The sequence below is a fragment of the Microtus oregoni genome, unplaced genomic scaffold, assembly GCF_018167655.1.
Source record: "Microtus oregoni isolate MIOR12 unplaced genomic scaffold, Mior012 000047F_ref0000412, whole genome shotgun sequence".
Taxonomy (NCBI): domain Eukaryota; kingdom Metazoa; phylum Chordata; class Mammalia; order Rodentia; family Cricetidae; genus Microtus; species Microtus oregoni.
In genome coordinates, this window is record NW_024543221.1 from 5,086,431 (window position 1) to 5,111,736 (window position 25,306).

Genomic DNA, 25,306 nt, shown 5'->3' on the forward strand with positions numbered 1-25,306 from the left:
CAGAGACTTGAGGACAACCCCCCAGAATCTCCCAGAATCCCACAGAAATGTGTAAACAACTTAGCTGGTGGAGGCCATCCCTCTGAAAGGGAAGGCTGTGTTTGGGAGAAAAGGGACACCCAGGGAGGCAGCTCAGTTGTGTAGACTCTGAGACTGGAGAGCACATGGGTCTAAAGATGCCAGAACTCGGTGGCACAAAGACCTCAATTACTGGGAAGGAACGATAATGCCAAGGAAGGCCTGAAGGCCTGGACAGACAGGTGAGCTGGAGTGCTGGAGCGGCATTAGCTCTTCTCTAGTTACAGCCACGCGTATGACTGTTTGAACTGCACAGACGTGGTCATTACTCATCCCAAAGCACAACAACAACAACAATTAATCATGTATGTACTGGCAAAAGAATTACTCACTGTCTGTTGTGCCCACCTGATATCCAGAAACAGATACACGATCAAAGTTTGTTTGACAGGAATGAGGAACGCTTACTATAATTTTTCTTCTGTGAACCAACATTGACAAAGCATCTCGCAGGCCCAAACCATGTAAAGTCATTCTAAGAGTTCAGCTGGATAATTGCTCCAATGCCTGTTCAAAAATTAAATGACATGGGGCTGGAGAGATGGCTCAGTGGTTAAGAGCACAGACTGCTCTTCCAGAGGACCCGGGTTCAATTCCCAGCACCCACATGGCAGCTCACAACTGTCTGAAGATCAGTTCCAGGGGATCTGACACTTCACACCAATGCACATAAAATAAAGTTAAATAAACCATAAAAATATTAAAAAAAAATTAAATGACAGCTGGGTGTGTTTGCGTGGACCTGTAGCCCCAGGCGGAGAAGGATGACCTCAGATCTGAGAGCAGCATGAACTACAGAGGTACACCTTACTCAAGTGCGTAAAGCAGAACAAATTAATGACTTAATTAAAGAATGGCAATGGGGAAGTTCACCCGATTAGCTCACCTGATAGCCAGCACTATCAGGGCCTATAGACTTCCAGGATGGCGACAGAACACTGGACGGATCCCTCTGACTGACCCAGGCGATTATCTCATTGAAAATCTCTTGCCTCACTCCCGAAAGCTACAAAAGCTAGATAACAGATCAGGCCATTTCAAAGCCCAAAACATTGGGTCTGTGCGTCCCTTAGTTTACTTTTCTGTTCCTATGCCAGAGTGAGAGGTGCTAAAATTGTAGACCCGGGTGTAGCTAAAACTAGGGTCCCTCTCATAATTATTCTATAACTCAAGTACTTTTCTTAGAATGTCAAACATTCGTATTTTTAAAGCAATCTGAATCATTTTTCTCCTTACCCTTCCCTAGAGTCTACGTTTACAAAATCTAAATATTACAGAAGGGGGTTGGGTCCGAATAGCTCCGCGCATCAGAAAAGGCCAGATTAGGACGTACACTAGGCTCTGGTGTTGAAAGGGAATCACGAAAACGGCCTAAGCAGTTTCTGTAAGCAGCAGGCTCCAGGGTTGGTCTCAATCAGGGGCGCTGAGAGCAAATAGAAAGTTCAGGTCTGAGTGGAGAAGCAGGGAGGGGGCGTGAGGAAAGCTGCTTCTTCATACAGTGGGCCACTAGCGTACTCAGGGTGGACACATGCCCCCACCCTCTCCAGCCAAGCGTGCACCCAACCCGGGAGGAAAATGGAGCTTTGAGGAGGGGCCTTGGAAGTACCTGAAGAAGCGCTTTTGCAGGTTTTTAAAAAACACATAAAGAAAACATTCCTGGGAAATTGCTTAAAAATTGCTGGCGCCTTGGCGATGCGGTGCGCACATCACATCACCGCGGTTCACAGCACCGCGGAGGAAGAAAGAAGAGGCCATTGTTTAGACTTAGAGGGAATTTGTTCCATTCACATCCCCTCACCTACTGGCTCAGGCACACTGCAATCACTCCTTGAATGCCTTGAGAATTTTTTCATATGCAAGAAAACAAAGTACATTTATTATGTTCACACCATTCTCTCCATACCTATTGCTGCATGTTTAACCTATGCTTGGGACCCGTTTCCTATCAATACACCAAGAACTGCAGCCTATGGTTGTAACATAGAGGACTTGGTGCTGGAGCTGTTTTATCTTAGGGCTCTTTTCCCTGGCATTTATCTGGTCCTTACTTCTAAAGGATAAGAACTCTTTTGAGAAACTGTAACTCTAATACTAATCCCCATTACACTTTATTTCCTCCTCCTCTTCTTTTTCTTTTTGGTTTTCGAGACAAACCTCTTCTTTTTCTTTTTGGTTTCTTTGTGTAGCCTTTACTGTCCTAGAACTAGCTCTATAGACCAGTTGGCATTGAACTCATAGTAATCTGCCTGCTTATGCCTTCAAAGTGCTGGGATTAAGACATAACCAGCACTGTCCAGTTCCCAGTGAACTTTTTTTTTTTTTTTTTTTTTTTTTGGTTTTTCGGACAGGGTTTCTCTGTAGCTTTGGTGCCTGTCCTGGAACTAGCTCTTGTAGACCAGGCTGGCCTCAAACTCACAGAGATCTGCCTGCCTCTGCCTCCTGAGTGCTGGGATTAAAGGCGTGCGCCACCACCACCCGGCTTCCCAGTGAACTTTTTAACATTAACTAACATCCTAACACATCTGCCTATCTAAATTAAATGCCAGGTAAGTTTTTAAAACTAGGAACCTTTGCATATGAATCTCTCTTTCTTTTTCTTTTTTAATTTTTTGAGACAGGGTTTCTCTGTAGCTTTGGAGCCTGTCCTGGAACTAGCTCTTGTAGACCAGGCTGGCCTCGAACTCACAGAGATCTGCCTGTCCTGCCTCCCTAGTGTTGGGGTTAAAGGCGTGCATCACCACTGCCCAGCAAAGCAATACTACCCAACGTGGGGGCATGAATGCTTCTGAATCTTAATAAGATGAACATATTGAAGCTGGTTGGTACATCTTTTAGAAAGCCTTTCTTTATGTTCCTTGGATTATAATTCTTGAAGATCCCAGGTCACTATAAGGTGGTGCTCCCTATAGATGGCCCAGGCTGAGAGCATCTCTGTGGTATGCCCTGGCATGATCACTGTCCTCCCTAGTTTGTAGACAGTGACAGTCTGATCCAGGGACCCGGGTATGTGGCATAGCACGGGCAGTGTATAGTTTGCTGTGCATGTGTCCTTTTATTAGGAAGCATGCTGTCTGCCCTTCCGTAATCCCAGTCCAGTTAATTGGGCACAGAAGTGGTAGTTGATTTTGAAACGAAAGGTCCCCTCATGAAGATCTTCATGACCTCGGTGAGAGACGCCAGTAAGAGAAATGCATACATTGGAAGGACAGAATCCATGTCGTCTTTCCCTCTCACAAGAATCATGTTTCCATTTTGTTTAGAGGCCTTTCAGTGCAACACAGCCTGCCTTTTCCTTCTGGGTGGGAGAAGCTTTCCAGTTGAGAAGGCAGACGTTCACGCACGCGCGCACACACGGTCTGCTGATCATTCACTTTGGAAACTAAACACAGTTCAAGTTGCTGCATGAATTAAAGAGGGGGATCCAACTGACTTGGTGAAGTTGCGGCCACCCCAGGGTTCTGGGTAGCAGCCTTGTCTACCCAGAGACATTGCTTTCCTTTTTCATCTCGTGCGGGAAGGAGGGGCTGACACTGGTCACCTGTAGGAGACCAGGAGTTGGACCCCACAGGTGCTCACGAGCTACAGAACCCCACACCTAGCAAAAACTTCTTCCTAGTCTGGCCCCAGAGCTAGGAGCTAGACAGAAAGAGGGGTGGATGAGGTGAAGGGGCGGGGCGGGCTAGGCTCCGCCCTTCTGTTACTTCTCTCAACCTGGCACAGGTACCCGCAGACCAGAGCCTGCCGCAGTCTCTATCTCCTCTGCTTTCAAGAGGTTGGACGTGGTGCAGAACCCAGAGAAGTCCGTGCCCAGCCATGGGGAGCCGCGTTTCTCGGGAAGATTTTGAGCGGGTCGACACCGATGAGCCGCATGCACAGAGGAGGCTCGAGATCCTGGGTGAGGTCTTGTGGTTATGCGCCAGAGTGTGTTGTGTGGTCTCTGCTCAGGTTCCCAATAGAAGGAGAGGCCTAGGCTAGGTTATGGGTGCTCACAGCCTTGGGGATGCATGGCAGAGGCTGGTCCCTGGGCATGGGCACCCTCAACCCAACCTGCTGATTTGGGTTAAGGATCTCCAGACTGAGACATCCCAGGCCTTATCCACTAGCTAGGAGACCCTAAGGATGTTCAGTGGGCAGTGGATTTCCTAAATAGCCTGCCACTGGAGTGTGAGGCACAGGAAGTGGTCCTGGGAAATCTTGGGGTCCCTGAAGCCAACTACATGTGAACCAATGCAGATAAGTTCCCTTGAGGGGCCCCAGGGCTTCCTGGAGAGAACAGGTCCTGGTGTGCTTGCATCTCCTGTCTTTGTGAGCCTACCACAAACCTGGGACCACAAGGGTAGCTCATAGACAATTCTCATCCTTTCTGGCTGTCAGGGTGAAGAAACTGGAGCACAGATGACAGCCAAATACAGAAATACCTGGCTCATCCTGGAAGTTGTTTAGGGCTTTAAACCAGTCTGACCAGGTCTTACAGCTCTAGAGTAGACAGGGAACCTCTGTGCTCACAGGGAATGCTCCTCCCTCCCAGCTGAGTTGGGTTCTTTCTGACATTCCCTAACCTCCCCTCGTTCCAGGGTTTTGACTTTTCTGCCTTTTAGAAGCTGCAGTGAGAAGGAAGGAGGTCAATGCTGGGGGGAGGATTCTAACCCGGTTTAGACCACCTGCAAAGAGCATGCTTTTCACCTCTTCTGTCTGTAGAAGTACACCGTGAGGACCCCACACCCTCTGCTGTCCCCAACACAGCGCTTGAACCATGAGCATGTCCCCAATGTCACAACACCCTAGAGGGCAGTGACTCTTGCTGCCTCTGTATAGTGTACACTGTGCCAAAGTCACCAGTCACAGTCACAGATGGTACAGGGAGACTGTGATGGAAATAAAGTCAGCACTACACGACAAACTGACACTTCAAGGCACACCTTCAAGAGAAAAATCACTCCCTTCCTAAGAAGTTCATGAAGCCACTAGAGTTATCTGATCTACCAGACACGCCTCCAAATCTCAAATGTACAAAATTTATATAAAACAGGGTAACGATGTCAGAAAGAGAACAAAATAACTTCTTAGCAGTAGATGCTACGTAAACTATTGTGCATGAAGTGCTTGGCAAAGAATTTGTGAGAATGGGGCTGGGGATGTAGCTGAGTGGTTGACTGTTTGTACGGCCTGTGTGAGGCCCAGCCAACACCTTACTGAAAGGGGAAAGAGCCGAAAGCATTTTTCCTCCACATTCAGGAAGAAGGCAAGGCTGCCACTCCTGCTCGGTTTGGTATTATACTAAGAAGTCCAAGAAAGAGTAAATGGGCCAAAAAGAGACAGGAAATAGAAAGCAGAAGGTGGAAGGTCAAATGTCCTATTTGCCCAGGTGACTGCACATGCAGGAAAGCCGACTCCACATAAGGCTATTAGACATGACCAGTCAGCAACACAGCAGAACACAGAGGCAGCAACACAGCAGAACACAGAGTCAGTCAGCAGCCAAGAACTAGCTAATTTGCTGGGCATGGTGGTGAACGCCTGTGTACTAGCTACTCGGGAGGCCGACGCAGGCTAGCCAACATAGCAAGAATCCATCTTTTAAAACCCTTTACCTCTGGGGCTGGAGATACGGCTCAGCAGTTAAGAGGATTTATTGCTCTGCAGACGATCCAGATTTGGTTTCCAATACTGACATGACAACTCACAAACACCTGTTACTGCTGTGCCGGGGAGCAGACACCCTTCTGAGCAGCTCACGAACACCTGTTACTGCTGTGCCGGGGAGCAGACACCCTTCTGAGCAGCTCACGAACACCTGTTACTCCTGTGCCGGGGAACAGACACCCTTCTGAGCAGCTCACGAACACCTGTTACTCCCCTGCCGGGGTATCAAGACACCTTTCTCTGGCCTCTGAGGACAATGGTACCAAGACACATTCAGGCCAAACATTCATATTGATGACAGGGTTTCTCTGTGCAGCCCTGCAGTCTAGGAACTACTGTCTAGACTGTGTAGACTAGGCTAGCTCTGAAATCAGAGATCTACAGTTCTCTCTCTCTCTCTCTCTCGTGTTCTGGGATTAAAAGTGTGCTTCACCATGCCCAGCTGGCGTAAAATAATTTTTTAAAGTTTAACTGAAAGTCCTGAGTTTCTCCATATCCAAAAAAATAAACTTGGTGGGAGAGAGATACTAAGTTCCCCTCACAATAGCCATAAATAGTTAACTAGCTCAAAGTGAAGTTTACCAATGACATAACAGACTTTGATAATGAAAATTACATCATATTCATGAGAAATTGAAGTAGACACACAAAGTAATGGAAGTATCCACATAGAGGATTTTGAAATTTTACTCCTCCCAGCATATCAAAAACTGACTCAAACTGGGCTTGGTGGCACATGCCTTTAATCCAAGCCAGTCAGGTTATGTGGGGAAACCCTGTCTCAAATCAAAACAAAACAAAACAAAACCTGAAAGTGCATCAAATACCTAAGTTAAGACCAGAAACAACAGAGAGAAATCATAGGGAAGACAGGTGAAGATCGTGTATAGACAACAATTTTCTGGATTGGAGCTCAAAGGCAAACAAACACAACAAAAATTGAAAAATAGGGTTTTACTAAAGCAAGTAGCCTCTGCAGAGCAGAGAGAGTAATCAACAGAGTGAGAGGGAAAGAATGGAAAGTATTTGCCAACTGGTCATGTGACAGAGGACTAATATCTAGAATGCATGAGGATTATTAAAAAACAACAACAAAACACCCAAGTAATCCAAGTTTAAAAGGAGTAAGTGATAAGAAGCAGCACTCCTCAAAACAAGCAAACAACAAAAACCAAAGCAACAAATGGCCAAGAAATAAATGAAAAAATTCCCAGTGTCCTTATATAAGAGAAATGTAAACAAACCTGCAATAATATCCCACTACGACTAAAATGACTGTTACTGATTAAACATCAAGAAAGATGCAGTGAGCACCAGGTTCAGTGATAGGCTCTGTCTCAAAATACAAGGTAGAGGGGCTGGAGAGATGGCTCAGTATACGAGCACCTGCTCTTGCAGAGGACCCAGACACACACCTGATGACTCACAACCACCATAACTCTAGTTCTAGGAGATCTGACGCCTTCTTCTGACCTCCATGTACACGGAGCACACGCGGTGCACATACAGACATGCAGGCAAAAGCCTTATACACATAAAATTAAAAGGTATCTTTTAAAATGTAAACTATAAGGTGGAGAGTGACTGAGGAGCAATTCCTCATTGACTTTTGCACACAGAACTATGCATATGCCATTCTGTGTAGATAATGTATGGAGGTCAGTATGTCAGATAACAGCAGACATAGAAGGGTAAGTACCACAGCTCCTTCACACGGAAAAGCCACAACAAGTTGATTTGGAAATGGAAACACTGTTGCTACAGATTAGGAAGTGTATCAAGGAGAGGCAGGAAAGGGGAAGATAGATTTGACCTGTACAAGGGTGTCTTTTGCTCAAGCACAAAGTCTGCCACCTAAATTCAAGAATATTTAGAAAATAAATAATTATGCTCCTTTATTATATCATACAGTGTTTTGCATATTATTATTAAATGCTCAGAAATACTAACTAAATGATAAATGACAAATAATTGTTTCTTCAAGGGATAGAATACTTTATTCAATCTTGATTTGTCATTACACCCTTAGAGAAAGTAAAATATTGATCTAGGTGGCTTTACTTAATCTGTATGTGTCTAAGTGTATATGTGTGCACCAGGTATGTGCTGGCTGGACGGTGAGCCCCAAGGATCCACCTGTCACTGCCTCCCTAGCATGGGGATTAAAAGATCATACTAGTACCGGGCAGTGGTGGCATATGTCTTTAATTCCAACATTTGGGGCTTAGAACCAGGAGGATCTCTGTGAGTTCAGGACCAGCCAGGGTTGTGACACAGAAAAACCCTGTCTCGAAAAACCAAAGAGAGAGAGAGAGAAGAGAGAAGAGAGAGACAGAGACAGAGAGAGGATCATGCTAGCAAACTTGGTTTTTGTTTGGGTTCTGGAGGTCAAACCCAGGTCTTCATGCTTGCATAGCAAGCGCTTTGCCAGCTGAGCTCTCTCCCCAGGCCCCATCAAAATTTCTTAGCTATGTTCACTATTTTTTTTGTAATTATAACTGTATTTTTAGCCACTTATGATTCTTGTTTTTTTTTTTTTTCTTACAGCAAAGTATCCAGAGATAAAATCCTTGATGAAGCCTGACCCCAACCTGATCTGGATCATAACTGCGATGGTTCTCACCCACATAGCTTCCTTTTACTTAGTGAAAGACTTGGAGTGGAAATGGGTCCTATTTTGGTCCTTTGTCTTTGGTAGCTCCATTAACCACTCAATGACTATGGCTATCCATGAGATTTCCCACAATTTCCCCTTTGGCCACTACAGGGCGCTGTGGAACCGCTGGTTTGGAATGTTTGCTAACCTCCCTTTTGGGATTCCATATTCGGTTTCCTATAAAATGTATCACATGGACCATCATCGGTACCTCGGAGTGGATGGCATCGATGTGGATGCTCCTTCTCATTTTGAGGGCTGGTTCTTCTGCACCACCTTCAGGAAGCTTTTCTGGGTTGTTTTCCAGCCTTTGTTTATTTTCCTTCGACCTTATTTTGTCAGTCCCAAACCAGTTACTTCTCTGGAAACTATCAATATTGTGGCCCAGATCACTTTTGACATTATAGTTTACTATGTTTGGGGAATCAAGTCTCTAGTCTACATGTTGACAGCCTCTCTATTTGGCCTGGGTTTGAATCCAATTTCTGGGCATTTTATAGCTGACCATTACATGTTCTTAAAGGGGCAAGACACCACCTCATATTATGGGCCTTTGAACTTCCTCATGTTCAATGGGGGCTATCATAATGAGCACCATGACTTCCCCAGTATTCCTGGAAGCCGCCTTCCGCAGGTAAGTGAAGCTTCAATTTATTGTTTTAGTTCTAATCATTATATGATCCAAATTAGTCTTGCTCATTTTTTCAAGAAAACTGGTTTATATTATCAAACTAAAATTCACTTTAAAAACCATAAAGCAGGGCTGGAGAGATGGCTCAGCGGTTAAGAGCATTGCCTGCTCTTCCAAAGGTCCTGAGTTCAATTCCCAGCAACCACATGGTGGCTCACAACCATCTGTAATGAGGTCTGGCGCTCTCTTCTGGCCTGCAGACATACACACAGACAGAATATTGTATACATAATAAGTAAATAAATAAATATTAAAAAACCATAAAGTATAGTGTATGCCCAGTGTCTGACAGACTAACTTTACTAAAGTTCACTTTCTTGGATTCTTACATTTGGCCATTACAGTTAGGATTCAGAAGTGTTACAAGATGCGCAAAATCTATTACTTGGTAGAATAACTCAGTGGGTTATGAAAAGGAGACATGCGATTGGAAGGAGACTTTGGCAGGGTCAGGCCTGGTAAGATCAGGGGATTGATATTATGAAATACGCTGCCCACATGTATAAAATTCCCAAAGAATGAAAGCAAAGAAACACCCATCTAAACAAAGCCCATCAGACCAGCATAACGAATGGACATACACACTACAAGGGGCTTTCATTTTTAATTGAGTTACTTTACTGTAGCGGCGTAAACAAATGCAGACAGATTGTAAGAATATATATATTTTTAATTTAGAAATAGACTTACAGAACCACCGTTCCCGCGGAGACCAGGAAAGCAGAAGAGACAGCTCTGAGCACGCTCGCCAAATTTATAGGCAGACATTAGCCCGAGGCGAACACGCCCCCTAAGGGGCGGGACTTATCCCTACATCTCCCCTTTTTGTCTAAATAAGACAGAACTAAACCAAATACAACTACATACAATAACAACAAATAATAAATATAACAAACAATATTGAGAACAAAAGCTTTGCTAAACATTCTATCTCAAGGAGTCCAAATAATGTAAAGAGCAACTACAATTATATAATCTTCAACTCAGTCAAAGATCTGAGAAGGGAATAAACACTACTCAACAAACGAGATATATCCAAAATGTGCAACAATTGACAGAGACAACTGACTACCTGGGCAATCACCCAAAGTCTCGTTTGCAACGTTGAGTCAACCAATTTTGGCTAAGGCCTAACATAACTGACATACCATTATTAAAGGCAAGGAACTTTTCAAAACTATCTTACCCTGTCTTGGCAGGATATGACAGTCCTGTTTTATCCATTGATGCACGCTCTGTATCTGTGTCAGTGGTTGAGGTATGGGCATTTCTTTGCCCAAAGGCCAGTTCTGCCAAATAGAAAGGGTCCAGGTGGAGTGTCTTTGGTGCTCAACATTCTCTCGGGAATAGAGCGGTGTTGCCAGGAGCAATTGTGTCTCACTATCACGAAACTCTGAGTTAGATTAAAGGCCATTTTCTACAGCTCTTTGAAGAGGTTGAAGATTATCTATACTGAGTATAATCTCTATATATCTAAAGAACCTGATTAGTCTGATTATAAATGACAAACTTAGATGACTATTTGTCTATATAATTCTCAATATCTATCTAACTTAAAGACTAAGACAATAAACAACTGTGTAACAAATGAGGATAATGACCTCCAAATATAAACACCGTACAAATATACATTGCAATATGGCAAATATATATCAATACACAAACATTATATAAGTATCTTAATCAGAGGTAGAAATGTACATTGCAATATGGTAAATATATACAATATATATATCAATACAATATATGTCAATACATAAAAATGTTTTAAACAGACATAGAAACATGCATGCATACAATAGTCAATATAATTTAACTTTGTTTCAATATACAAGAATTGATACCAATATATTTGTCTAAAAGCAGTAACTCACAATTATAAATCTATTATCCCATCATTCCCTCTTTTTTTTTTTTCAAAATGATCCCTGAGCTTATAAAATTCCTCCCCCAACCTCCCAACCCCTAAATGATGTCCCTAAACCCAGGGGTAAACTTTACTGGGAGAGGGGACGTCGTCCTCTAGAATTACTTCCAGCTGTCATGGGGGCGACATTCTTTTGTGGGAGATCCTGTGAAAGTAAAATGATGGTTAAATTTCAAGATCAATGTCTTTTAAAATTGCAAATAGTCTCTGAGTATTTTGTGGAGGTCTGGCCAGAATGTTGTACAAGATGTGCACCATTTCAGCTAACGAAGTTGGGATCGTCTTGTGCAGCTGGTATCCAAAACAGGTCTTGTAGTAGCGCTATCAGTATCATGACGTCATATCAACCAAGTAGAGTTGTTGTTGTGGGGCCCCATCTTCTTCCTGGAAACTTCAAATGTCACTTCAGGAAAAACTCATTGTTCACTGAGAAAAACTTAAATATTAATCATATAGACATATATAGACATACATATATATATATATTCTATGAAAGGCATGATAGATATTTTCAATGAAAAGTATGATAGATATGAAGAAAAGCAAAGATGTTTTCTAAATTCATATTTCTTTCTGTCCCACATCATGGCTCTTGACATGAGACAGAAACTCCAGAAACTCTGGGTTTTTCTCTTACTAACAGGCTTGGAATTGGAGAGGGACTGAGCCAGAGTCCAACTTCAAAACCAGCTCTATATATTTATAAAGAAATGTTTAATAAGACATAGAAATAAAAATTAATACTTACAAAATGTGTCCATCCATCAGTAATTAAATATTCAGGGTCCCTCAATTTCTTTGAAGATGAGTATTTTCCTGTGGAGATAAGAAAAGAACCCTGCCTCCAACCTATCTGTATTTCTTACCATCAGTATGTTCGCTATCCTTATGAAAGAATTGTTATTTATCTTTTCCAAGTGGCTTCTCTTCTTCAAACCGAACCTTTATTAATTTTGATGGTATCCACAATTTTTCCTCACCTGTGGAGATAAGAGCAAAACCCCTTCCCCAACGTTGCACATATCCTGGCTTCCATTGTGAGGTCAGCACATCCTTGAAATAAACTGGTTGATTTAGTTCAGTAGACTTTTCCATTATCCAGTGTCTTTCTGCAGCCGTTGTTCCCTTCTCATTAGCGTTGAGAAAATTCAAGGTTAACAAAGCATTATGTAGCCTATTTCTGGGGGTGTTTTCCACCCCTTTCTGTTTGTTCAACATATCTTTTATAGTTCGATTTGATCTTTCTATGACCACTTGACCTGTAGGATTGTATGGTATACCTGTAACATGCTTGATATTGTAATAATCAAAAAACCGTTTCATTTTCCTAGAAACATAAGCAGGACCATTGTCCGTTTTTATTTGTGTAGGTATACCCATGATAGCCATGACTTCTAATAAATGAGTGATTATTGAATCAGCTTTTTCTGAACTTAAAGCAGTTGCCCACTGAAAGCCTGAATAAGTGTCAATGGTTTGATGAACATATTTTAATTTGCCAAATTCTGCAAAGTGGAACACATCCATCTGCCAGATTTCATTCCTTTGGGTGCCCTTTGGATTAGCCCCTGCAGGCAGTGGCATTTGGTTATAGAAAGAGCAAGTAGGACATTTCTTTACAATCTCCTTAGCTTGTTGCCATGTAATTGAAAACTCTTTCTTCAAACCTTTGCTATTAACATGATGTTTTTTATGAAATTCAGAGGCTTGTATCACACTGCCAATCAATAATTGATCGATTTCTGCATTACCTTGTGCTAGAGGACCTGGCAGACCCGTATGGGATCGGATGTGTGTTATGTACATAGGGCAAAGCCTGTTCCTGATCAAATCTTGAACCTGGAGAAACAATGAGGTTAGTTCTGTATCATCAGGTATAAATTCAGCAGTTTCAATATGTAAAATAACTCTTTCTGTGTATTGTGAATCAGTGACTATATTAATAGGTTCTTTAAAATCCCTTAGCACCATAAGAATGGCATATAATTCCGCCTTCTGGAGAGAATTATACGGACTTTGTTCCACCTTATCCAAGTCTTCTGATTTGTAACCTGCCTTCCCTGATTTATTGGCATCAGTATAGAATGTACCGGCTCCAGTTATTGGAGCATCACGGACGATTCGAGGAAGAATCCAAGAAGTTCTCTTTATGAAGTTAAGCCGCTTACTTTTTGGATAGTTGTTATTAATGTCTCCCAAAAAATTAGCACAAGCTCTTTGCCATGGTTCATTATCTTCCCATAATTTCTTTAGTTCATCAGCAATGAAAGGCACTATAATTTCTGCTGGGTCTATGCCTGCTAGTTGACGAAGTCTCAGCTTGCCTTTTATAATTAACTCAGAGACTTTTTCCACATAAGTTTTCAGTTTCTTACTTGGTTTATGTTGTAAAAAGATCCATTCCAAAATAATATCATCTCTCTGCATTAAAATTCCTGTAGGAGAAATTTTTGATGGTAGTATGACGAGAATACAATCGAGCTCTGGATTCACCCTGTCCACATGTGCCTGTTGTAATTTTTCCTCAATCATTGTCAGTTCCTTTTCTGCTTCAGCTGTTAATTCTCTGGGACTGTTTAAATCTTTATCACCATCCAAGGTTTTGTTCAAATGAATTATTAGATCAGGTGTTATTCCAATAGCTGGTCATAGACTGGAAATGTCTCCTAACAGTCTTTGAAAGTCATTAAGAGTCCGTAGGCAATCTCTCCTAATTTGTGCTTTTTGTGTCTTAATTTTTTGCAAACCTATTTTATAACCTAAATAATTAACAGAATCTCCCTTCTGAATCTTTTCAGGAGCGATTTGCAATCCCCATTTAGGTAAAAGTATCTTTATTTCTTCAAACAGTCTGTTCAAGGTATCCATGTTTGAATCGGATAACAAGATGTCGTCCATGTAATGGTATACTATTGATTTGGGAAATTTCTTGCGTATTATTGCAATGGTTGGTTCACAAAATATTGGCACAGGGAGGGGCTATTTAACATACCCTGGGGGAGAACGGTCCAGTGGTACCTCCTCGAAGGTTGAGAATTGTTATAAGTAGGCACTGTGAAGGCAAATTTTTCTCTATCTTCTTTTTGCAAAGGTATAGTGAAAAAACAATCCTTTAAATCAATAACTATGAGAGGCCATCCTTTTGGTAATAAAGAGGGCAAAGGAATTCCAGATTGCAGAGGGCCCATAGGTTGAATAACCTTGTTGATGGCCCTGAGATCTGTCACCATTCTCCATTTACCTGATTTTTTCTTAACCACAAATACAGGAGAATTCCAAGGGCTGATAGATTCTTCTATATGTCCAGCATCTAATTGTTCTTGTACCAGCTGTTCTAAAGCCTGTAAATTTTCCTCAGCTAAAGGCCATTGCTTTGTCCATATTGGTTTCTCAGTCAACCATTTTAGAGGCAAGGCTGTTGGTATCTCTGAAGGGACATCAATTGCTTGTTCTTGTACAGCCCGAATGGCCGGTTTTCTCCGTTTGTAATATCTTTTAATATTATTCTCAGAAATATAGGCTCTAGATTTAGCAGGAATGTTAATTTCGGTATTCCATTGTTGTAATAGGTCATGACCCCATAAATTCATTGCGATATTGGCTACATATGGCTTTAATTTTCCTATTTGTCCCTCTGGCCCTATACATTCAACCCATCTCGTGCTCTGCCTTACTCGAGATAGGGTTCCAATTCCCAGGAGCTGAACATTTACATTCTGAAGAGGCCAATACGGATGCCAAGATTCTGGGGTAATGATACTTACATCAGCACCTGTGTCCAGCAGGCCAGTAATAAAAATGCCATTTACACACACTCTCAGTTTAGGTCTTTGATCATTTATAGAAGTTTGCCAAAACACACGTAACTTATCTTTCTGATCATTATTGCTTTTAACAGTAGGCATGGGGCTTCCTAATTGTCCTGATGAGGCACGTTCTCTGCAGAAACTGGATATGACTGAACCATGTTTGCCATGGGGGCCTGTGAGGCCCCCCTCTCACGTTTCCCGACTGTATCAGGTTGCCTTGTCTATCTCTTGTAGACCTGCATTCATTCGTCCAATGTCTGCCTTTTCCACATCTTCTACATAAACCTGAAGGCTGAGTCCTCCTATTTCTGTTATTTCTAGAAGATGCATTATTATTATTATTTCTGAAAGATGCATTATTATTATTATTATTTCTGAAAATCCGTTGTCTACAATTCCTTTTCATATGACCCATTTTGCCACAATTAAAACATTTGGTATTCTGGTGTCTCCTTTTACCATTGGAAATTGCTTCTTCTACCCATGCTTCAGTGCCATAATCAAATGTATCAACATTGAGTGTATGCAAGACCCATTCTTCCAAAGGCGCTGATCTGAGCTTTAAAGGCCCCAAAATCCTTTTGCATTCCACATTTGCATTTTCATAAGCCAAAGACTCAATCATTATACGTCTTGCTTCTGGGTCAGATATCCCTATTTGTACAGCCTTAGTTAATCTTTGTAAAAAGTCACTAAAGGGTTCTCTCTGACCCTGTTTAACTCTGACAAATGATTCCATTCTCTGTCCTGGGTCTTGTACCCTGTCCCAAGCCCTTAAGGCTGCTGTAGTACACATGGAGAGTGTGTTTTCACCCAAATTAGCTTGTTCCTGAGGATCGGAAAAGGGCCCTTCACCTAGAATTTGATCTAGGGAAATGTCAATTCCCTTCGCTTTTTCCTGCTGTTCTAAGAGTCTAGCCTCTTGCCTGAATAAGCATTGCCATTTCAATTGCGGTCCACTCTCGAGTACCGCAGAGCTCAGCTGGAGCCAGTCCGAGGGGGTTGCTCTGCTTGTCGTGGCCCAAGATCTTAGCATCTCTTTAACAAAAGAGGCTTGCATCCCAAAAGTCATGACAGCCTGTTTAATTTCCTTGAGGTCATTCATACGGACAGGCTCCCATGTATCCTCCTTGATGACCCTAGGGTTTTTGGAACCAATCACCTTCTCTGTTGTTATTACTGGAAAGGCAGGTAGAGCTGTAGGTAGAGCTTTGTGGAAATTGTCCCGGAGAGACTTACCCACAGATGTAGTTAAAATTTGCCTTTCTACCCTTTGCTCTTCTTCATCAGAATTTAGAAATTCCTCAATCTTTTCAATTCTATTCACCATTGCCTTCTGCAATGTCTGAATCTCCTGTCCAGAATTATGTTCCAAAGCCTTCATTGAGGATTCTAAAGTATGAAGTTTGTCCGTTAGAGATAACATCTCATCTTTGGACATAATTTTTATGGCATAAACCGTGCCTTCTTGTATTGACAATCTTTCCGTCAATCTGTCATAAGCTTTAGACAAAATCCGATTGTCACATTCAGCACTTTTGATTCTCTCAGTTAATGTTTCATTTCCTACAGAAAGGGACTGAATCTTATTGTCCAAATCAGCTGTTCCCTCTTCCATAGTAATGAATTTCTCCTTAACATCAGCCTGGAGAACTTCAAACTGGTTCTTGAGAAGATTGTTATCAGCCTGGAGAACTTCAAACTGATTCTCGAAAAGATTGTTATCAGTCTGGAGAACTTCAAACTGATTCTTGAGAAGATTGTTATCAGCCTGGAGAACTTCAAACTGATTCTTGAGAAGATTGTTATCATTCTCAATTGTTTTTAAGCGTTCAATCTCTGCCTTAAGAATCCTGGATTCGTCTCGTAAAGACTTTATCATATTTCTATTATCAAACCATTTGGTGCCAATGAAAACTATGAATCCCAGAAGGATCCATAGATGTGGGGTGATAGACACCTCTTGTAAAATCTCCCACATGGTACAATTAAAAAAACTGTTAAATTCTTGAACAGTAATGTGTTCAGACATTTTATTTATAAAAGAAAAATTTTTTACCTGCAATGATCGGTTCCTGCCAGTGGTGGTTTCTGTGTTTTTGGAGCCTGTCCTAGAACTAGCTCTTGTAGACCAGGCTGGCCTCGAACTCACAGAGAACCGCCTGTCTCTGCCTCCCAAGTGCTGGTATCAAAAGCGTGCGCTACCACTGCCCGGCCAAGTCACTTGTGGCAGCTTTTGTTGCAAAACCGCAGGTACTTGAGCTTCTGCTAATTCAGGCAGTGGGGTTCTGCTGCAAAACTTAGCCAAGGCAGGCAGAATGGGCCTGTGTGGCCGAGTATGTCTCAGACTTGGCACTGGGGCCGGAGTCACGAGTTGAAAAACAGCACCCAGGAGGGTGCTGTGTTAGCTAGCGGGCTACCCGCTTGAGTCGGGGGCAAAATAGCCCGACGTTGGACGCCAAAATGTAGCGGCATAAACGAATGCAGACAGATTGTAAGAATATATATATTTTTAATTTAGAAATAGACTTACAGAACCACCGTTCCCGCGGAGACCAGGAAAGCAGAAGAGACAGCTCTGAGCAAGCTCGCCAAATTTATAGGCAGACATTAGCCCGAGGCGAACACGCCCCCTAAGGGGCGGGACTTATCCCTACACTTTACCCAGTAATAGATTTTGCAGATCTTCTAACACTTCTGAATCCTGACTGTGCATATGATGTGTAGATTGTCCTTATTCGTGAAGAACCATGAGCAAAGGTGGTGCCCTTTGGCTGGCTCGGTATTTTGTCCCTCTGTCTGTCAGACACGCACCTGTCATCTCGTGGCCTCAGTAACACCCACTCTTGCTGTGTTTTTCACTTCCAGGTGAGGAAAATAGCAGCGGAGTACTACGATAAACTCCCCCATCACAGCTCCTGGATCAAAGTACTGTATGATTTTGTGATGGATGACACCCTGAGTCCCTACTCACGGATAAAGAGGCCTCCAAAAGGAAACGAGATTCTGGACTAAATATCACAGCCAAAGAAAATCCTCTCCGAGCTTTCTAATAGCCAACACTGTGGAACTATCTCCCCATCCTGGCTCTCTCACTGGTAATTTAACTGAGAGCAGCATACATGCCCAGCAAGAACTCTGCCAAATGAGCTATCCTCCCAGTCTGATTTTTTGCCTGATTAGTCTTGGGATCAGTGATGGACAGAATCTGTCTTGCTACAATTTAAACTCAGATCCCCATGATATTAAGAATTCACTCTGGTTTTCAGTTGGTCTGACGGTTACAGTGCTCACCTCTGCCTACAGGGCGCTTGCTTGTTGAATTAGCATTCCTGGTGGGTTCTTCACCTATGTCTACCACTTTGTAAGCACATCACGAAATGCCTACGTTACTACAGAATCTTTACCATTAAATTTTACTGTAATAAAAAAAGGCAACCAAATGTGCTGTCAATCAAAATGCATTTACCTTTTTTTGTATTTCACTGTATTTTCTCTATGTTATATGGTTACATTTGTACTTGGGGAAACTTAGCTTTAAATTCTCTTCCCATGAAAAGGACGAGGAAAGCTCAGAGACTGTGGTGTTCCAGGTCCCAGGGAGGAGACTGACTTGATGCCCTCTGCTGCACCCAGCTTTAGGTAGTTTATGGGGTTTTGGACTTGGATCTACATGCTTCTACCTTAAGCATTTTACCCATTTCCCCAGACCTATTACTTCTGTTCTCAAAAGCACAGAGAGCAGAGCGTGCACACCCTGGGAACGTGAGCATCCTGCTTCAGTTTAAAGAGAGCATCTCCTTCTACTGTGCACACTGTTAAAAGGAAAAGAAAAAGGGGGTCCCAAAATATGAAGTGACTTCTTTGAGGTTGGCCAGCTTCCTTTTACAGTGGTGGGGAACCGGAACCGGATCTAGCCACCCTCACTCTAAGTTTAAGGCCTGTCTACTGTCTGTGATGAGACACTTCAGTTACATATCCACAAGAGCCTCCTTGCTCACATATGAGAGAAGGGGTTGGGAAGGGGTGTCTTTAGTTGGGAACTGGTTATCTAAATGCCAAGATGGAATCTCAGTAGTTTGGAAGGAAATCATCCCCACTGATGGCTGCTTCCTCCACGCTTCTTCCTGTCATCTCACATTCCAAGAGGTGGAGCTGTTTCTGCCTCCAGCCTGGGGTCATAGAACTAAGGAAAGCTGAGAAGGAAAGAGAAGGCAGGCCGGCCACATAGGCATGCATTGTCCACATGCCCATGTTTGTGACGGTCAGCCTTGCAGGATCTGGCTCGTGCCTGACTCCTTACACACCATGTCCTCCCGTCCCTACCCATTGCTGTGTGCCAGCCCCAACACAGTCCTTTGTTCCATGCTCAAGACTGGCACAAATTAGGGCCTCCTCCACCCCCGCCCCCATAGTGGTTCCAATCTGGCTAACTCCTTCCCTATGCCCAGCTCTCAGCTTGTAGTAATAAGAGCGGTGGGGCTGCTTCCCCAGCACCCCAGCTGTCTGCTCAGCTAGCTTATGCCCCGAAATAATTACATGGACACTGTATTCTTTTAAACACTGCTTGGCCCATTCTCTTCTAGGTTAATTCTCACATATTAATTTAGCCCATTTCTAATCATCTGTGTGTAGCACCCCAAGGTGCGCTTACCGGGAAGATTCTAGCCTATGTACATCCTGGGTCGGAGCTTCATCCAGGGAGCGGGGCATGGCGTATCTCTCAGGCGTCTGCTCCTGAGAGGAGAGCTGTCGAGACTCTGAGCTCACTTCCTCTTCCTCCCAGCGTTCTGTTCTGTTTACTCCTCCCACCTATCCTCTAACCAATAAAATGGGCCAGGGCAGTTCCTTTATTAGCCAATGACCTTCCTCCATCATCAGCTCAGAGGCCTTCTCTTTGAAGAATCCTTTCCTACGCAATTGCTTAATTTTTTGGTTTTACTAAAACCAACCCTGAGACAAGGATCAGGGTATGAGTGGTTTCTCGGGAGAGATACCTTAGGGAAGGGCAAGGGAGTGGGAAATAGGTCAGAAAAGTGAGAGAAATGTGTGCAAAGGAAGTTGCAGAAACCATGGAACACCCAGGCTGGGGCACAGGCAGGCATGGAGAAGCCACCCAGTGGGCAAGGGAAACTGAACCCCACCCTGACTCCTGGGACAACTCCTGGACTGTCCCGCCAATGGCGATCTCTCGGGTCTACACAGATGAGTACACTCACTGTATTTTCTCCTTTCCCTGCACGTCACTTGACTTTAAAGGTCTCTCTGAGCAGCAAGGAAGCAGAGCTGCACACTGGTCAGCTTCAGCCTCTCTTCACTCAGCCTTGGTCACTCAAACTCTGTGAAATAGAAAGGGCAGAGAAAGTTCTTAGGCGCAGAGATCCGTGCCGAAGGCCTTTGCACTAAGGATCACTGGTCCTGAGCGGATGGCTAGACAGGAGAGCGGGTACCTGAGCAGAAACTGTGCTGCCCCTCTGGTGCCACGCCACCTCTTCCACACCATCCTCTAGCTCAGGTCTTAGGGGACGAATGAGGACCTCACTGGCCCAGTGTGGAAGAGGACCCTGATAGGCCTGGAAATGAGATCTGGAAAGGGATACTCAGAGTTCAAGGAACTTGCCCATAGCCAGAAAGCCCCCATAGAGTAGGCTAAGTCTTGCCGTGCTCCCAAGTCTTTTAAGGAAACAACACTATCAAAAAAATTAAAAGGCAGCTGGACATGGTGACACACACCTTTAATACCAGCACTCCAGAGGCAGAGGCAGGTGGCTCTCTGAGTTGGAGGTCACCCTGGTCCATATAATTGTGAGTTCCAGGGCAGCTAGGGTTAGGTAGAGAAACCCTGTCTCAAAACAATATACTATCAAACAAAAATTAAAGGGTGTAAAATTTGGGGCTGAAGAGATGACTAGGTGGTTGAGTATACTAGTGCTCTTCCAGAGGACCTGGGTTCGATTCCCAGGACCCACATAGTGGCTAACAGTCATCTGTAACATCAGTTCCAGGGATTCAATAACCTCCTGGAGCCTGTGTAAGCACTGCATACATGTGGTGCACAGACACATATGCAGGCAAAACACGCATACACATAAAAATCTCAAAGAAAAAAAGTTATTTTAAAAAAGAATAAGGTTTTTTTGTTGTTGGTTTTTTTGGGTTTTTTGGGGTTTTTTTTTTTTGTTGTTGTTGTTGTTTTGAGACAAGGTTTCTCTGTAGCTTTGGTGCCTGTCCTGGAACTAGCTCTTGTAGACCAAGCTGGCCAAAAATGAATAAGATTTAAGGAGCATCCAGCATTATCACAAGACATGACCACAGAGAGAGGCCTTCTGCACTCTTAATGTTGCTACTTCCTGGCTTGAGCCAGCTCAAGAAAGGAGAAAGTGCGAGGAGCCAGGCTCAGACTGGTCCACGCAGGTTCTGAAGAGCCATTTGTCACAACTCTTTACTCTGTCCTTCTGTTGCAATAGTGAGTCACAGAGAGGCAGCAAAGTCAACTGCAAACTCACTGAAAGGCCAGCTCAGCAGGGCAGCATCTGTGGCTAATGTTTCCTCTGGCCAGGTGGGTCGAGAGATTTCCTAGCAGTGGGTGTTAGAGTGTGTCCTGTTCCGTGTCTCCTAGTCCCTTGTCTCATGTGCACAACCATATTCCAAGAAGTCAAAGAAAGGGCTTTAGGTGGAGATTCCTGAGCAGGTATTCCTGCTGTGACTTGCTTCAGCTGGGCCACTGTCCCTCTGCTCTCCTACAGTGGCTTTGACAGAACCATCTGAAAACAAGACTGAACTGCCCCTCCCTGACAACCCTTCTTGAGCTCCATTCCAGGAGAGCTTGGCGGTCTTAAGATCATGGTGTTATTCTGTCTCCCCATCTCCTCTCTGTGGCAGGTGACTCCAGCAGAGAACCATGTTCTTGGCTCCTGAAGCCAGGAGAGACGGTTGAGCAGTGGGGAATATTCATGACTCTGTGTGGCAGTTGGCTTTGGAGTTCTCAGACTGGGAAAGCATAGACTAGCCCTCGGGGTCCACTGCCTTTCCTTACTGGTTTTGCTGCCATTTCTAGCAGACCCCCTGCTGAGCAGGAGCTCCTGGCACCTCTGCCATCGTCAACTCCTCTGACTGTAGACCCGCGGGGAACGGCATCTGGCAAGGTTTCCAAGGACATTCAAGGTAGCTCAGTCTGCTTGAAACCACCCACTCCTCAAGAAGGTGCCTTGACCAGATGACCTCTGAGCCCAGAGGAAACCTCCTCCTCTGAAAGCCAACCCAGCCGTTATCTAGCAAAGCTCCTCAGAGCGGCTTCTCTTCCCTTCCCTTCCTTCCAGTCATTTTCCTCAGACCCAGACTATCTGCTTCTGCTTTCATGCTTGCTTTGTTTTTTGTAATTCATTTTTTTCTGTACCTTTGTTTAAGTTGGTGACCCTCCAGCCTTGGACTTAGCAGGAATGGGATATCAGCTAGCGCTCCATGCTACCATACTTCCTTGTGACATGCATGTCCCTAAATCTAGTCCTGAGGGGCTGACTTGCGACTTGGGGCTCTCACCTCCTCACCTATGCCCCTGTGTGGTTTACCTTTTCCTGAAGCCCATGAGCAAAGTGTAGCATTCCTCCTGTGGGCCAGGCCTCGCCCAGCGATGGGATTATAACAAACATGAGTGCAAAACACCCGAGGAGAATCAGCTGAATAGAGGACACGCTGGGTCTGCACCAGAGCTCCAGAGGTCTTCAGCCCATGAGCGGTTTGCCCTGTTGCTTTCTGTTCCTGGAGGCTCACTGACTTTAGTACCATAGCAGAGTCCTTCCATTTAGCAGGTGCGAAAAAGGGAGAGGACACCCACTGTCCCCTTCAACAGTGTCCAGTGACCTCGCTCCCTTCCTATAGACCTCACTTCTCTAGTAAACAACTATAAGCTGGTCTTATGGGTCAAGCCTATTGTCCAAATTATTCAGCGCCTGAGATGGGATGATCTCATGTTCAAGGTTTCCTGTGCTGCAGAAGAAACGCAAGGGCGTCCTGGACAAAAAGAACAGGCTTCCTGAGGCTGGGAATATTGCTCAATGGTAGAACGCTTGCCAAACATCATCCAGGCCCTAGTTTTAATACCAAAACCTTAAGTAAAGGAATAAACAAATGAACAAATCTTTGTGGTATATGACTTAGAGACTTTGGGGCATTTTCCCAGGAGTGGTATCTGATCTAGGATTAAACAAGAATGTACTGTATAATTTTAGAGTGCTAAGTGCACAGCTGGCAAGGCGGAGTTCTGTTTTTAGTTGTCTTGCTTTTTAAACACACACTAATCTTCATAGTTGTTGCCCTAATTTACATTACATTCATACAGTGTGTGGGTGCCCATGGAGTCCAGAAGAGTAGCTCAGATCCCCTGGGGCTGGAGTTCCGGGGCTTGTGACCAATCCAATGTGGGTGTTGGGAACTGAACTGCTGTCCTCTGTAAGAGTAAGAGCTCTTAACCATTGAGCCGTCTCCCCAGCCCTTGTTGTTTTCTTAATGATATTCTGACTGGGGTGGGATCCCACCTCCGTGCAACCTTGACTTACAGTTTCCTGAGGTCGAGGCAGGCTGAGCCTTTATTCATATGATCTTCAGTCGTTTGTGGGTCATCTTTTGAGAACTGTCCAGTCATTCCATCAGCACATTAACCAACTGGATCCTTTGTGGGAATATTTCAATGTTTAAAAATTTAAGTACTCTAGATATTAATCCCCTATCAGATATACAGTTGATAATTTTCCTTTCCATTCTATAGGCTGTCTCTTCACTCAGTTGTTTTCTTTGTTGTATAGAGAGCTCTGCTTTCATACCTGGATGCTGGATTTAGTTCCTGTTCCTCGTTGTGATCTCTGAGTCCCCCCTTAAATAAAGAACCCTTATTATACCCTATTCAGAGCTAGTGTGAGATTACTTTACTCTCATTCCTCTTCATCTGGTGCATTCCCCTCACCTGGTACCCAACGTGGTCTCAAGGGTCTCACAAAAAAAAAAAAAAGGAAATTGAATGGGATTAATCTAAATAGGTAGATTAGTATGAGTTTACTAACGCTAATAATAATAGTGAATAATAGAATAAATATTTGTGAGCTATTCTTTATAGACAATTTACAGTGGTATAGATTCTTGTATATTGATACAAATTCAAATTATATTTGTTATATTGAAGATGCTCCTATTTTTGTTTACAATATTTGTACACCTATGCAAAGTTATTTTGTCATATTGTATGCATTCATGTTTCTACCTCTTTTTAAGAAATTTTGTATATTAATACAATTTTAGAATATATTTATCATATTGCATTGCCAAGTTCTCTGGCAGAAAGAGCGGGGTGGGGGGGACAGAGCCGGATGTACCAGACTTTCCCTGTGGCTGAGCAAGATGGTGAGCATCAAACAACCCAGCCCTCCCACCTGCCCATGGGGGAGAAACACACCCACTAAGTTGGGAGTCTGTCAAAGCAGGATCTCTCGTTAAATGGCATCAGGCAGGAACTTATATGGGGTTGTCATGGGGGTGGAAAAGCTTGGGATGGGTTGAGGTGGCAGAGTAAGGAATAAGGGTCAATAATATTCTGCCACTCTAGCAATGGCTGGGAAGTGGCGGGTCTAGGTCAGGTAGCCAGAGACAGGTCTCCAAACTTGAGCCAGGCTCAGGAAGTTACACTAGGCCTCACCAAACTCAAGTTAGGCTCAGGAAGTTAGTTACACTGCGCCTCATGTCTAGGCCTTATGAGGCCCAACATTGCATTATACATTTCTACTGCTGATCAAGATACTTACACATTGTTTACATTCTGAGGCCATTGTCCTCATTTGCTGCACAGTTGTTTAAAGATTGCTTAATATTCTAATATAAAATCTTAGTCTTTGAGCTATATAGGTATTAAGTATTATAGGTCAATAGTCACCCATGTTTGTCATACTTATAGTTAGACTAATCAAGTTATTTAGATATATAGAGATTGTATTCTGCATAGGTAGGTAGTCTTCAACCACTTCAAAGAACCGTAGAATATGGCATTTAAATAACTTAGAGTTTTGTTTGACATGAGACATGATTGCTTTTGGCAGCACCCATCTATTCCCGAAAGAATGTTGAGCACTGAAGACACTCCACTTGAAGTTTGTTTTCTTCTTGACAAAACTGGCCGTTGGGCAAGGAACTGCCCATGTCTTGACCACTGACAAAATGCATGGTTTCCACACAGGACAAGAAGGATACAAGAAAAAGACTGCCAAACCTTGCCAAAACAGGGTAAAACAGTTTTAAAAATTCCTGCCTCTAAAAATGGTCTGTCAGTTACTCTAGGCCTTAGCCAAAGTTGGTTGCTCCAATGTTACAAATGAGACTTTGGGTGATTGCCCAGGTAGTCAGTTGTCTCTCTGTCATCTACTTCATATTTTGATTGTACCTTCTGCCTACTCAAGTAATATTATCTCCCTTCTCAGGTCTTCAATGGGGTTGAAGACTAGATAGTTGTAGTTACTTTC

At 43.4% G+C, this 25,306-nt stretch overlaps 1 protein-coding gene across 1 annotated transcript; it reads left to right on the plus strand.

The window, feature by feature from the left end:
- The first annotated feature begins 3,891 nt into the window (after positions 1–3,891).
- LOC121435904 (sphingolipid delta(4)-desaturase DES1-like) lies at positions 3,892–17,819 on the plus strand. Its single transcript, XM_041635461.1, has 3 exons — positions 3,892–3,973; positions 8,269–9,011; positions 17,673–17,819. Exons 1-3 carry the CDS (start codon positions 3,892–3,894, stop codon positions 17,817–17,819), a joined length of 972 nt encoding a protein of 323 aa, XP_041491395.1.
- The last annotated feature ends 7,487 nt before the right edge of the window (positions 17,820–25,306 follow it).